The 15,718-nt window shown below is 30.5% G+C and overlaps 1 protein-coding gene across 6 annotated transcripts in view; it reads right to left on the bottom strand.

Annotated features, from left to right (window-relative positions):
* Positions 1–15,718, bottom strand: part of LOC105251013 (FH1/FH2 domain-containing protein 3) — a 186,536-nt gene that overhangs the window by 154,818 nt on the left and 16,000 nt on the right. For 5 of the 6 annotated variants that reach the window (XM_025407332.1, XM_025407331.1, XM_025407328.1 and 2 more), the window contains exons 5-9: positions 13,597–14,891; positions 12,641–13,224; positions 11,588–11,807; positions 11,025–11,124; positions 10,859–10,895 (exon numbers count right to left, since the gene is read on the bottom strand). In XM_025407332.1, the coding sequence (XP_025263117.1) occupies positions 10,859–10,895; positions 11,025–11,124; positions 11,588–11,807; positions 12,641–13,224; positions 13,597–14,891 (2,236 nt within the window). Of the gene's footprint in view, positions 1–1,603; positions 1,984–6,885; positions 7,121–10,858; positions 10,896–11,024; positions 11,125–11,587; positions 11,808–12,640; positions 13,225–13,596; positions 14,892–15,718 lie in introns of those variants that run through there. The other variant, XM_025407333.1, reaches the window with a different exon arrangement.

Here is a 15,718-nt window from a genome sequence, read left to right as displayed (position 1 = left end):
TATATTATATGTATACTTTTATAATTCGCACATGTGCATAAAAGTTATAAATACTTTCGCACATAAAATTTCGTGTGTACAATATGATAGAAAAAAATATTCAAAATTTTATGGTGAAACATCAACAGTAATGAAATAAATATGTAATCATAAAGATAAAGTTTAAAAAAATATTTATAAAGAGATAATTCTAAAGCAGAATTACTGAGTAACTGAATTGCAAAATTTATAATCGTTTTAAAATACATATATATAAATTACGCATATTTTTAAATACGCATATTAAAGCAAAGCAAGAAAATAACATTTTGAAAACGCGATTCTATATTCAAGAAACAAATATTTAATTTGTCTATTAATACATAAAAACACATTTGCTTTTCTTTAACTTTATGTGATGCTACGTGAAGTAATGACAAAATACAAATATATACATGATTCATACAAATAAAGGAATTTTCTAATTGATGTAAATCATTAAATAAATGTTAGGCAAAATATGATAACGATGTTATCAAATCATGCAAAATATGATAACAATATTGTCAGATAATAGATATGTATTAATTAAATAATTAATAATAATAAAGTAATAATATTAAAATTAATTTCTATTGATGTATAACGAAATTCTTCGGAAACTCTAATTAATTCATAGTGAATAAAGTTTAATGTATGCCGAATATATTGCATTCTAAATTAAAATCACAAATATTTTGAAGATTTTTATTGTTAGATATTTTGCTACATCAAACTGATAATTAAGTAATTTTAATTATTGATGTTATAATTATTGGTATTATAAAACAAGAGCGTTTTGTAGTAATATGTAAAATTTAATTGTAATGTAAAACCCGTGATAAAAATAATATATTTAAAAAGAGAGACAATTAACTTCTCAATTACAATTTACATTTTTCCTTTTTTTACAAACTTACTCATAATAAAGTTTACGTTCTCAATATCTTGATTTGTATTCCCTTGAGTAAGTTCTTCCCTAAGTAATCGAAAGACAAGGAAGAAGAAAAAGTGGAAAGTTTCGTAGAGCGGAAACTTAATTTATTAATGCTAAGCGGCTGAATTAATGTCTGGGCAATCTAATTAATTTGCAAAGCTTTTATCTACAACATTTGGATCCGAAAGTTACGAAATCAAAAGCAAACATCGCATATACTTTGTGAGAAATTAAAATTTAAAAAGCGATTTAGTTTTAATTTTTAAAGAAATTAAAAGCTTAAAATTTATTGTAAATTTTGTAAGACCTAAATGTATTATAATGAACGTTTTTTTACGTCACAAAACTTTTTTATAATTTTTTTATACTTTTTTATCATTTTTCATCTTATGTTTATCTTATTTTCGATAATATTGAAGCATAGGATCAAATAATATCGGAATAAATCGTTTTTAATTTTATTTTCTGCATTTAAAAATATGCGTTTTTCAATTTTAACGTTAAAACATATTCGAAGCTTGTCAAAAAAACTCGAAAAAAGACAAATATAATTACAAATATTTCCTTGGTACGTACTTGCATCTCAGGCACTCGTTTAATGCAGTTCTCGATCATCGAAATATTAATTAATCGGAAATAATGACTTACCCTATGTGGCGCCCGAAGAAGCCGATGCACGGCAGCGAGCTGGTTGATTAACGGCAAGGTCGCGCTGAAGGTGTGATCCGGAGGGTTAACATCCGGATAAAGGGTCGGATAACTGAACGGATCGACGTCGTTGAGATACTGCACTTGGCATGTGAAGAACATCTGGCGATACATTTCCTCCCGCCAGCGGGACCGATCGGGAAATTGTTCGCGATTCCTCGTCCCCCGAATGAGAAAAGGGAATAAAATCCACCCCCTCCTCCTCCCCCCCGCCCCCCTATCACGGGCGCACGACAATCGTGTGCGCACGCCGTGACGCACTCACGCGATGCACGAACCGGTTCGACGTACGGCCGATTTATTTCGATTCGATCTGTCGGCTGAAACGAAAAAATCTTCCTTTACTCTCTGTCTTCCATTCGCTGCCGATCGCCCTCGCCTTTAGCCCTCGCTGAGATCTCGAGGCGCGTCGATACGTGAATGACAGATTGCTCGAAGTCCGAACCTTCGGGATTTTTTTCTAAAAATTTATTTCCTTAATATTGAAAGGTATTTTATCAAAACGGCGTTTTTTCCATTGAGTCAAGTAATTTACGGATATCGAAAAATCATCTGTCAAAAAGTATCTTCGAAATTTTTTAATAATTGAAATTAATTTGAATTTAATTTGAAAATAAATAATAATTCTCATTTTAATTGAAATTCAGATAAACCGTGATAAAATATATGTGACGTATCATATTAATTCATATATATTTATATAATTGATACAGTTAAATATTTTAATTAATAAATATGTATGATATTAATACATATATATATATCATATATATTTTAATTAAGGAAATTTTAATATGAATTAATATCATATATCATATATATTTTATTAATTAAAAAATTTATCTTGTAGCAAATATTTAACCATAGCTTGTTTAAACTTTCTTTTCTTGCTACCTGTTATTATTTCCTCAATTATTCTTTTCCTCAACAAGGATTATAATAACTTATGACATCTCGTGTATTTACCTAACTATTATATTTACTTGTTTTCATTTTCCGAGCAATCTGCCAATTATAGAAAGATTCTCAGGCACGTAGGAACCTCGACAAAAAGATCACGTATCAAATACCCGTGAAAGTGGCAACGTTAGAATCATAATAATCTAGGACTGCAGTTATCATCGTTAATGCAATCGGTAACCACTTGGTTTTCAGACGGTCATTGACCTTCAAGTTTCCTTTCACTCGCTTATCGATTTGTTAAGTCAAAGCAGCAAACCAGCGGAAATGTTCTCATCCATTCAAGGTAAAAATTATGTGTTTTTATATATTTATATTCTTTTTATCATTTATATCCTTGCTTTTAAAGAATATATCAAAACATCACAAGTTTCTTTAATAATTTCTTAATTAATTTTATTCCATATTTAAATGATTCTATGAGACAAACTCGTTTTATATCATTTAATTATTATTAATTTATTTGCCTTACATTTAAGTTTGCAAATAAATCTTTCAATAATTAGATTTTTAGAATAATTGATTTAAAAAATAAAAAATAATCTTTTCTTCTTTTCTCTCTTTTTTAAAATAAAAAAAATATTGTCTAGATATAAGTTTTTTAGTTATTAATTTTATTCCATATTTTTAAATGATACAAACTTGTTTTATATCATTTATATAATTATTATTAATTTATTTCTCTTACATTCAAGCTTGTAAATAAATCTTTCGATAGACTTTTAGAATAATTAATTTAAAAACTAAAAATCTCTTCTCCTTTTCCTTCTTTTTTAAAATTAAAAAAAAAATTCTAGATATACGTTTTTTAATTAATAATTTTATTCCATATTTAAATGATTCTATGGTTCAAACTTGTTTTATATCATTTATATTATTATTAATTTATTTCTCTTACATCCAAGCTTGCAAATAAATCTTTTGATAGACTTTTAGAATGATTAATTCAAAAAATTAAAATAATCTCTTCTCTTTTTCCTTCTTTTCTAAAATAAAAAAAATAAATTTTCTAAATATAAATTTTTTAATTATTAATTTTATTCCATATTTTTAAATGATACAAACTTGTTTTATATCATTTATATAATTATTATTAATTTATTTCTCTTACATTCAAGCTTGCAAATAAATCTTTCGATAGATTTTTAGAATGATTAATTTAAAAACTAAAAATAATCTCTTCTCCTTTTCTTTCTTTTTTAAAATAAAAAAAATAAATTTTCTAGATTATATAGGTTTAATATCCTTGCAAAACTTCTAACTGTGAAGATTGCTTCGACTACAAAATGATTATCCGAGTATTGGTACCATTCACACATCTGTTAGTAGACCTTACACAAAGTTCGACGTAATGGAATGTTGTAGCTACTCAATGTAGTAGAAACTTGCTTGTAGTCGATCGAACTTCAAAAATCTAAATCCCAGCTACGATCTCCGCTGTAACATGTCGCGATTATACCGGGTGCGCGGGAAGAACTCGCTATAACTTATGAAAAAGCGCGTCGCTATACCGGTTCTCACATGTTTACGCTATCATGTTACTATGCACTATTTCTAGCATGAAAATGTTACGTCGCACACAAGAAAGTCTTTTTCTTTTAAATATACTAAAATGAAGAAAATATTACTATCGAACGCGGGTTTTAGTTAAAGAGACTTTGCTACTATCTTACTTTATAAGTCAGTAATAATAAATTTGAGAATATAAATATATGGGGAAGCATCGTGGGTATTCTGCCATTTTTTAAGGAGATAAAAACTCGATAAAGGGAAGATTGTGGAAGGAAAAAAATCAAAGCCGACATTTCAGTATCCCCTGTCCTTTTTCACTTAGCAGTGAAAATCGAATTATGCATTCTCGGCGCCTATGTGCGACATAATCTTTATTCATGCATCATGGACTCCCTTACGACATCATCGTAAGAAAATCGGCGCCAGGCGCAAAATAAAATCGCGAGCTGTCATTATTAATACGTGCCGACCTGTCTCGTCATCTCATCTTTGCATTGTTCTTATTCCTAAATGAACCAGCTCTTCTGCCAACCGAAGAAAGAGACGTGGAAAGGACATAAAGAATGGGTGTGTGAAAGAAAGAGAGATCGAAAGAAGGAAACAAAGAGAAAGAGAAATGAACGAAAAGAGAGAGAGGGATGTATCGAAGAATAGAAAGAGGGAGAGCGAGAATGGGAGATGTCGAGGAAAGGGAGGGAGTGTTAGAAGGGAAAACGAGTCTGTGGCATACGAATGTACGTGGTTGTGGTCGACGAAAGATTCACGATCAAGATGCAATCGCTACGCGAGATCGAATTCGCGAGGATTCCCAAACTCGCCTGAATCAACAAATCTGCCTCTCGGAGCGTCATGAGGTGTTAGTTGGGCCTTCCGACTTTTTCAAGTATTACATTTTATATTTTTGATACGTCTATATCGCATTCTTTAAGTGTTTTCTCTCAAAACGAGTCTCCCTCTAAAAATGATACATCAGTTTTTTATTTTGTTTGAAAATATCTTGGAGTTTTACTTAATATTTCGATGTTTGGCATTTATATACAAACATTGAAATATTAAGTAAAAATTTATATATAAATTTAAATATATTAAATATATTAAATTTAAATATATTAAATATATTAAATTTATATATATAATAATTTATATATAAATGCCAAACATCGAAATATATTATATATAAAATGTCTCTCTCTCTCCCTTCTTTCTAATATTCCATATTATTAAACAAAAATATTGAAATATTAGGCAACTGTCACTTTCAAGACTACAACTCGCTGGAAGATGATAAACGACTTTTCGAGCGAATAACGTGTCTGTTTCCAAGCGAGGTACATTGTCGACGCGAAAATTTCGCACAAGGCACAGCCGAAGGTGAACGACTGAAAAAAAGTGTGACGGAGCAGTGAACGTGAACCGGACCTATCGTCTGTACGCGCTAACTAACCGCCGAAATAAATAAGCAGATTAAACGACAGAAGAGACCGAAATACGTAGCATTTCTAGAAAATTACTGATCCAGGTTCATAAACCAGTCGAATATACGCATGTAATATTCACGAAAATATTTCGATCGGATGAGTCGCGTTTATTGATACGTCAAACGTAGTAAAGTCGAACAATAAATATGTTATACGATATTAACAGTTTCAATATTCTTGAGAATTGGAAATTGAAATATTAAATATATGATATTTTGGAAATTGAAGGAAATTGAAATATTAAATATATGATATTTTGATCGGTTTATTTACAATCTCTATATCACAAATGTAAAGGTAATGTTATTTATTTCTCTTTCAATCAGTTTATATATCGGAAAATATTTCTTTCTTATTATTAAGAGAAAGAGAGAGAGAGAGAGAGAGGGGGGGAGAGAGAGAGAGAGACGACTTCCAACAATAATTTATATTTCTATTTCGTAGCAAAAAACACTTTTGCTAAGGAAAAGCCGACTATATACATGTATTTTCATCAAACAGGTTACCGATACAATGACAACAATGACAAAAAATATTTATGATCATGTGTTTTCGAAACATGAAATACGCGCTTGTAACGAAAAAATAAGATTGGATACATCAAATATCTCTTTAATATTAAATATTTAATATTAAATTTTATATTTATTTTATATTTAATATTAAATATTAAATATAAAGTATATTAAATAATATATTAAATTAATATTAAATATAAAATATTCTAATTTTACGTTAAGTCTTTTTTTGTCCTTTCTTCTTGTGGTCAAATAATCGACATTCTCATTTATTCACATCTTAATTATTTCCATGGTTTAATTCTTTAAGACACCAAATTAGTGGCAGAGAGTGTATCCTCAGTGTCAACAGTACATTTTCGACAATATGAATTAAAACATCGTATTATTCTGGCATATCTACGATAATCCTCGCACAATTCATTTTCTTTGTGACATCTGCAGTGTTTCAAAGTCGAGAGCCACGCGTTAGGTTAGGTTAGAGTCACTCGATCTAATACAAAAATTCCAAATATCGGATCGGGGTTCTACGTGCCCTTAATCGTTTACTCACCCGCGACTATCAAGCTCAACCGAAATATCCGCGAGTCCCATTCAAAATTTTCGTCGCTAACGCGTAGAGGGATCTCTGGAATGCGAGAACGAAAGGCGGGAAGCGGCCGGGTTCGAGCCGCCCTGCGAAATGAAGGCGCGCGCTCTTTCGGAGTAACCTTGCGCGGAGCGCGGAGTCTGCGCGCGAGGGGGAGGAACTCACCTTTTGGAGTCGACACGCGCACTTCCGCCGCCGTCTCGATGAATGAAAACGCGCACCTCTTCCGCGCGTGGCCGCTGCTACGCACGTGCGCGAATCCGCGATGTCCTGCGAGGGAAACACTGGCGCGCGCGCGCGCGCAAAGAACACGTAAGGAGACGAAAGGACGTTCGGCTAGAGTAAAGTACACGTACGTTTACACGCGACGCGCGCAACACACACCTTACCTCGCGAGCGGCCGTCGCGACACTGAATGCGCCGCGGACACCTGTCGCCTTCGGCCGACGGTGCCGCCGCCGCGCGGCTGAACCCCCTAACTCCCCTCACCCCACTCGCGCCCGCGCCCTCGCCCGCGCGCTCGACCGTGGTGGCACCCTGCCTGAATTCGCGCCGGTGTTCAATTTGAACATAATTTGCGCACTGAAAAAAAAATCTGATTGCATTAATTAGAATTTTGGTAGATTCAGCCAGTATGTCTGTTGGAAAATGGACGAACTAAATTCTTGTAGGAATTACCAGATGAATCTGATTAATTTCTTCCTGTTAAATTTACCAAATTTTCTGGTTAATAATACTAAACTCGCCAGCACCAAGTCGACTAAAATTTTTTCCATCTCAAAAGTCTATTTAATATTCTGAATTCCAACAAGATTATTGGATAAATTCAATTCAGATTATTGAATAAATTATTTTAAATTTAGTTTGTTAAATATTAGACTGATAAACAGTGCACTGAGAAAAAAATCTGGTTGCATTAATTAGAATTATGGTAGATTCAGCCAGTATGTCTGTTGGAAAATGGACGAACTAGATTCTTGTAGGAATTACCAGATGAATCTGATTAATTTCTTCCTGTTAAATTTATCAAATTTTCTGGTTAATAATACTAAACTGCCCAGCACCAAGTCGTCTAAAATTTTGTCCATCTAATCTCAAAAGTCTGTTTAATAATTTGAATTCCAACAAGATTATTGGATAAATTCAATTCAGATTATTGAATAAATTATTTTAAATTCAGTTTGTTAGAAATTAAACTGATAAACAGTTATGTAAGAAGAGGATGCAGCTAAAACACACACAGTCAGAGAGCTAGCGTCCTCTTTCTAACACTACTGCTCGTAAGAGAAAAAAAATATACTTTGGATTTAATGTTAATACTAGTTCTTTATATACATTTCATAACAAATATTGAATACGAGTTAAGTTAAGAGTGGCAAGCAAAGAAATTAATGTAACAAGAAATTTTATAGATCCAACCAGAAAATACTAATCAAATCCTTATAGTAAAATCTATTAAACGTTCTAGTTATAAAAAATCGAGTCTTATCATGATAACTAGAAATTATTGTTTGATTTAATCAAAATGCCTTCAATCATATATGTCTTGTTGGTACAAACGATTTTTCTCAGTGCGGGAATCCACGATTTTTATACATTTCACACGTAAAATTATAATTCTAGAATTGTTTTGAGAATTATAATTTTCAAATAATTTTATAATTCTATAATTGTTTTGAGAATTTAATGTGATAAATGCACGATTCTATTCTATGATTTAATGAATTTGTGTTCTTACATAGAGTTTCACATCCCAAGTAGAACATGAAATTTATAATGACCTATCATTATCACCTAAAAGGTGATTTGAAGGTCTCATTTGATATACTTTTGGTATACTTTTGATATACTTTTAATGTTTTGGTGATTTATTTTTGATATTATATAGATTATATGTATATATATTATAGTATATATAGTATGTATATGTATTATATGTATATTTTAATTATATTTAAGCAACATAATCTTTTTAAAATTATATAATGCTATTATTGAACTTAAAAATTTATGGTTCTTTTTGTCATCTTTAATTCATTTTTCAATCATTTTTGTTTAGGTAACTTTTAAGTGATAAATAAAATCATGATGACGTCATAATGATGTCATTATGAGTTTCATGTTCTACCTGGGATAGGATTAAATATATAAAATATATATGGAAATGTATTATAATTTTTTGGGGTTATTTTTTGTTTGTCTTGATATAATACAAATTCTTTATTTTAATATCTCGTACGATGTAAAGAATCCTTTCTTTTTTTTAGAATTTAAGTTCTTTCTAAATTCTTCTTTTAAATTCTTTTTAAATTCTTTTTAAATTCTTCTTTTCAATCCTTTTTAAATATGTATTTTATTAAAAAAATATTTACATATTATATTCATAGGAAGCATTATATTACATCGAAATAGATTTTGGATAATTTGAAAAATTTGAAATGTCTTATATATATAACGAACGAGTTTAAAAACTTTTGATAATATAAAAAAATTATATATATGATGATAATTTTAATCATATTATCTACATTTAATTTTGTGTATATGGACAAATATATTCAAAAGTTCTAAATTAAATAAAGTTTTTTTACTAATAAAAACATGTAATCAATATTTAAAAATATAATATTTAAAGATTGCTATTAAACGCTATAATTTTTGCAATATACTATTTGCTAATTAGTTTATATTTATATATATAAAATACATATATGTAAAGAAATTATAGCATTAATAACAACGACTAAGATAAAAATGAAAAATGATTTTAAAAAATTGCCGTACAAAAGATCTACCGAAGAGAAAGAAGATAGAGAATGACTGAGAGAAATGACATTTGTGCAGTAAAAAAATAATCGGCCAGCGCAATATGATATGAAACTGCAAGCACGGTTATACGTATTGTCGGCTGCGTATTACAAACGACTTTTCATAGTGAAGAGTTCAAATAACACAAAAGGGGTTGTTGAGCCTATAGAAACGAGATGGAGGGTTCATTGTAAAGGAGGATACTAAAGCTGCCAACTCATAAAAGCGGCAAAATATAAGTGACTTTTGCATCACGATCCAACAATTATATTGCATTTACATTGTAACATAAAATTTATCCTATTTAACTATTTACATTATTTTTATTTATGCTTGTTTATGTTATTTATATTTATTCATAATTTATGTTATAAATTATGAAGGCAAATTAAAATGTATATGTATATATGTATAATTTATAGGCACACACAGACATACATTTTAATTTGCGATTAATTCGTAAAACATTTATATCTCTTATTCATGTATTATAATATATGTATTATAAAAAATTATTTTTGATAATTTTTTTATCACGCACAAATAGAATTTGCATTATTCTAATAATTTTCATAATTTATAATCCTATTGTAATAAAATTAAATCTTTAAACATTAATGAAAACTGCGACGACATTATAAGTAATTATTAATTGAGATGTAATAAACGAAGAACGAAGCAATTACTCAATGAACAAGACTCCTTTGTTGATTCTGCTTTGTATGCAATACAAAAAAAAGTGTAGAAGGGTAGCCAGAAGCTCTTTCGTGCATCCCTCGCGAGAAATAATAATGCTACACACACTTTCACACCTCTTGATCTCATCCATTCTCTCGTAAGTCTTTGTTTCAACAGACTTTTCTCTGTTTTAGTCTCCATTCATTGCCATACGACTATTAGAAATATCGAGATGCGAAAGAAAGAGTAAATAATAAATATAAATTGAATTAATAAATATAAATAAATGCAATTTAAAAAAATATATATAAAAATTGTGTCCTCGCTATTTTTTATATAAGATTAGTTATTAAATTTGTTGCATCTATTCTAGAGAACATTCATTAGAAATTCTTTAAAATGTATTTTGAGCACAATATTAAACAATACTGCTTATTTTATTATTATTTATCATATTATATTCGATACAACTCAAAGCTTTTAATCAATTTGCTTTTTTAATTTTCTTTTGTTTACATTCTTAAGCTTTGTACTATTATATTAATTTTTCGTGTTTTATTACGTTTTCTTCTCTTTATTTCTTTGTAGATTTTTAATCAAATAAAAGCATTATAGACATCAACACACTATAATTTCACATGACAAAACTTACCGGAATGTAGCCATCGGGTTGAATCCTCTTATTATCACTGAAAAAAAAATATAATTATATGCAATGATGTATATTATATATAATCGTTAAATTATACAGAGATATAAAATATATATGCAATTTAAAATTCGTTAAGTTCATACCGAATTATCATTATGAAACATACCGGTTTCTTCGTTGAATCACCGGTGTTTTCGGTGTACTATCATGAATAATCACCTGAGCCGCATCTATTTCTTCGCACTCTGAGCTGTTTTCAGAAATATCTGCAAAAACAAAAATATTTTATATTTATATATTTAAAATACTTTAACATTTTTACGCTATCTTTAATTTTATATTAATTAATTTATTACATAATATAGAAATAAAATTAAAAATAAAATTAAAAAATTAATAAATCAATGAATCTTGCTTTATGCATACAGGAATATGAATTCAATTAATGCATATGTAATACATATTTAAATATTTAATTTTGTGCATATTTCCTACAAAAATCTTAATACTCTATATTTTGTATTTTTAAATTAATATATCGAGCTTATTTTTCACTTTACTATCATTTTACGTTATTGTATATTACGTTTCAATATTATGGTAAAGATCTCCAGAGATTTAATCCACTTTGTTGAACACGATTCGATACATCTGATATAGGCTGGACTAATATAAGCTGGATACGATAGCGTCTATCGCTAAGTGACATTAAATTCATTCTCGACTCACCCTCTTCGACGCGTTCCTGTTTACGAACACGGGAGAGAACAGGACTGTGGCATGGAATAGCTGTATCACCGAGCATGTCGTCAATGTCAGTATGCTGACCAATGAACAATGGCAAGGTGGAGGGTCGTTTCCTTGGTGATAATCTTCGAGGTGTCGGCACATTGTCATAAGGTGAGTTCCGTCCTCCATAATTGTCCGGCGGGTCAGGTGGATTTTCGATCTACAACAGAAATATCGAATTCAAATTCCCTCATAATTTCTGTGATAATTTATGCAATAATTTGAATAAATCATTTACTTTTTAATCGTATCTCATTTTTCAAAATATAGATGATAAATGCAGTAATGTAATATACTGTTACGCATCAATATCGATATTATTTTTAATATGTAATAATAATAAAGAATAAAATAATATTTATAATAATTATAATTTAATATTTGAAAAAAAAGAGATTGTGATAATAATTAATTAAATTGTGATATTAATATAACATAATTATAGCATTTTTATAACATAATTATAACACTTATCATTGATTCTTATTATTTTAAATATTAATGACAGTTATTAATATTAATATTAATATTAATATATAAAATGATACTAATATTAATATTTAAAATAATAAGATTTAAATGATAAATGATATATTATTTAGGCAATTGAAATATTCATTTTCATCAATCCCTTTCTTCAAATATTAAATTTTAATTATTTAAAATAATCACATAAAGATAAAAATGCTCTTAAATTATAAATTTTAATTTTCTATATATTTTTCTTAAATAATTCAATACTTGTAATAATTTAATTATGAAAAAGTAAGAAATAATCTAAAAACTTCATTTTATTATTTAGTAATATGTTATAAATAATATTTTATTAATAGTCTAATTATAAATGTCATAATTTTATCTATCTCTTTTGTTTGAATTAATTTAATCTTTCACGATCAGAGATTTATGGGATTGCACGAAGCCGTTATCAGAATGATGTATAATGCTGAGAGATTACGCGATGAATACCGCTGATATAACAATTAATTTTACCCCTTCTGGACTCGCACGATCTCCCAACGGCTCCTCGGATGGTGGTGGTGGAAATTCGATAGGAAATCTAGAGAGACTTCTCTTCATGCGCGTCTCAAGTTCAGGGTTAACACCGATATCGATCTTCTCGTACGACTCGGAGGAGTCGGAAGTGCTGTTGGAAGTTTCCACGGGGATCCTGACAACCCCGTCAGGAACATTCGAGGAGCTGTCCATCCACCATGCCTTCTCCCCGGATTCAATATGCCGAATCTTTTTAAGCGGCTTTGAAGAATAGAGGCTCTCGTTATCGAAGCCATCAGGTTTATCGACACTTTGACTATCGGGAGACGCCACAGGGATGACCTCTACGCCCTCCGGAACGCTCTCGGGATCATCGCTCATCCACCATGCTCGTTCACCGGACTGCTGACGCTTGATGCGGTTTCGTCGATCAGCTGATCGAAAACTGCCTCGACTGGAACCTCGTCTCGATACGGGAGATGCCGATGAGGGTGATCTCTTTGTTTCTTCCGTTGAAACATCGTCCAACCACCAAGCACGTTCTCCCGATTCTTGTCTCCAAAATTTGAGTTTACATTTCCCTGCAATAAATAAAATAATAAGCAAACACTTGAAGAAACTGAATTAGAAAAGATTTAAAACATAAAAAATGGATGAAACTTTACGTAAATATAATTTGTTTTGTTCTAAATACAATTTGTTTATCTTAAGATTATTAAGATAATTATTAAATTGCATTTTATTTGTATTTTATTAATTATATTGTATTTTATTAATTGTATTGTCTTATTATATAAAATTTTATATTCTTATTGTTTATAGATTGCAATCTATGGTGACACGTATTTAATCTAGATAAATAATAAAAGATAAATAGAGGATAAATAAAATGTAGATAAATAAATAAAATATTATTATTTAAAAATATTACAAATAATTAAACATGAGCTTACCATCATCTGGTAAAGCTATACTGATGGTTGTGTCCTGACTGGCGTCTTCGTTCCATCGATTAGCCTTTTCAACTCCCTCTGGAACGTTATCAGAATTTGAATCCAGCCACCATGGTTTTTCGCCAGAAGATTGATGTTGAATCCTCGTATTATTTTTTTTTATTTCGTCATTCTTCTCGAAATTAGTAAAACTAGAGCCCTTTGACAGACTCTGGCTGAATGATTTTGAAGCCGACATCGACTGTTCCGACTTGTTACGGGCTTCGTAATTCTCGTCGTTGGAATCAACCCAACTACCTGATTTACTTGCATCACCCGATTCTTGACTTCTGTTCTTGAAAAAATTCGTCACTGGTGCTAGCGCTCTCATCAGAAACGATTTGGCTTCTTCCGTTTTCGCGGCACGATCACTTTTCGATCTTGGACTAGACGGTGGCCTGGGTGGTTTCTCCGACATCATAGAAATCTCATCAGCCGATGATGCCAACACGCTTGTTCTCGAGGATCCCGCACTGATCTTACCTCTTATTTCGAGCGATTTAGGTGATTCTGACGCTCGTTTTCTTCTTCGTTTCGAATCCGACCTGTCTGCATGTTCATCATTATCCTCGCTGCTGGACGAATTTGTGGAGGTCGACTGGCTGCTAGACACAAATACCCCAGACGGCCTCTTTTTCGTTCCACAAGGTGACTTTGATTCGTTTCTCGATTCCTTCCATTTCATCGAGCCACTTGAACCGCTCCTTCCGAGCTTTGATCTTCCCGAAAGAGTTATTAATCTAGATTGACCAGACTTCATCGAAGGTTCCGAACAGACAGTCTGGGGAATGTATTCCGTGGTCATCTCGGAATTCTTGGAGCTGGCACAGATAGTTTTTTGGCTCTTCTTCCTTCTCGCACACTTGGAGCGCGACGGATCGCCGTTCTCCATGTTCAAGGTCGACTTACGGAAATCTTTGTTCACGTACTTCGCTGCCACGATGCACTTCGACGTGGCAGCGGTCGTAGCATCGTTTTTCGGCACAGGTGGTTTGCCGCGCGCGTCCGGCGAACCGCCTTGTCGTAGATTCACTGATGGCGGGATCAAACCGCCGGATGACTTGCCGGACGATGGCGGCGTCGTCGTCTTTATTTTTACACTCTGACTCGTCACCGAACTGGTTGACGATGACTTCGATCTGCCAATTGGCATATTTACAGATCCATCCGATGAACCGGTACGTGTCATTTGACGCGACATATTCCTCATCGATCCATTCCGAGATTGCGGTGTCGAGCGACTTTGTGATGAACTACTTTTAATAAAAAGATTAATTACTAAGATTAATTACTAAGATTAATTAAGTGACAAATAATATTTAAAATACGTTTTCTCTCTACTAGATTTTTCTAAGATTTCTTGCAGATTTACAGTGAATTATTTTCGCTCCATATTTTAATAATCACGAATCTTTGTCTGTTTTTTTACGATAAATACATGATAATTAAAAGTTGTAAAATTTTTGTATATAATTTCTTATAAATATTAACAGAGAAAAATAATACTATTTTCTTTATTTATACATACTCGTAAAAAATTCAATTTATAAAAATTTGTAACTTTTATAACCAATTTTTATAATATTGATATATATATATGGAGTGTCTCACAACTTCCGTGAAATAATTTAATAGAGTATTCTACAGATAAAATAGAGTCAAAAATTCTAATACGAAAATATTGAGGCTACAGTAGTTTTCAATTTATAAGCGATCAAAACTTGCGAATGATATCATTTCAATTAAAATTTGAATATCATTAAAACGATTACACGCACATGCATACATACAGCATGAAATATATTAGCATAATTTATATAAAATATTTTTTTATTTTAATTGTAAATATTGCAAAAATTATATTTATTAAATATTTAAAATAAAATTTGTTCTATAAGTTTGACATAAATAATATACAATTAAATATTGCAGAAATTATATTTATTAAATATTCAAAATAAAATTTGTTCTATAAGTTTGACATAAATAATATACAATTAATATTGTAATCATATAATTACATCATCATCAAAATAAATTAAAAATACAATTGATTTGTTTTATATAAATTCTTGACAAAAAT

The sequence above is a fragment of the Camponotus floridanus genome, unplaced genomic scaffold (assembly GCF_003227725.1).
Source record: "Camponotus floridanus strain SB8 unplaced genomic scaffold, Cflo_v7.5 scaffold17, whole genome shotgun sequence".
Taxonomy (NCBI): Eukaryota; Metazoa; Arthropoda; class Insecta; order Hymenoptera; family Formicidae; genus Camponotus; species Camponotus floridanus.
The sequence above is the reverse complement of the archived record's forward strand: the minus strand, read 5'-3'. Positions and strand labels throughout refer to the sequence as shown.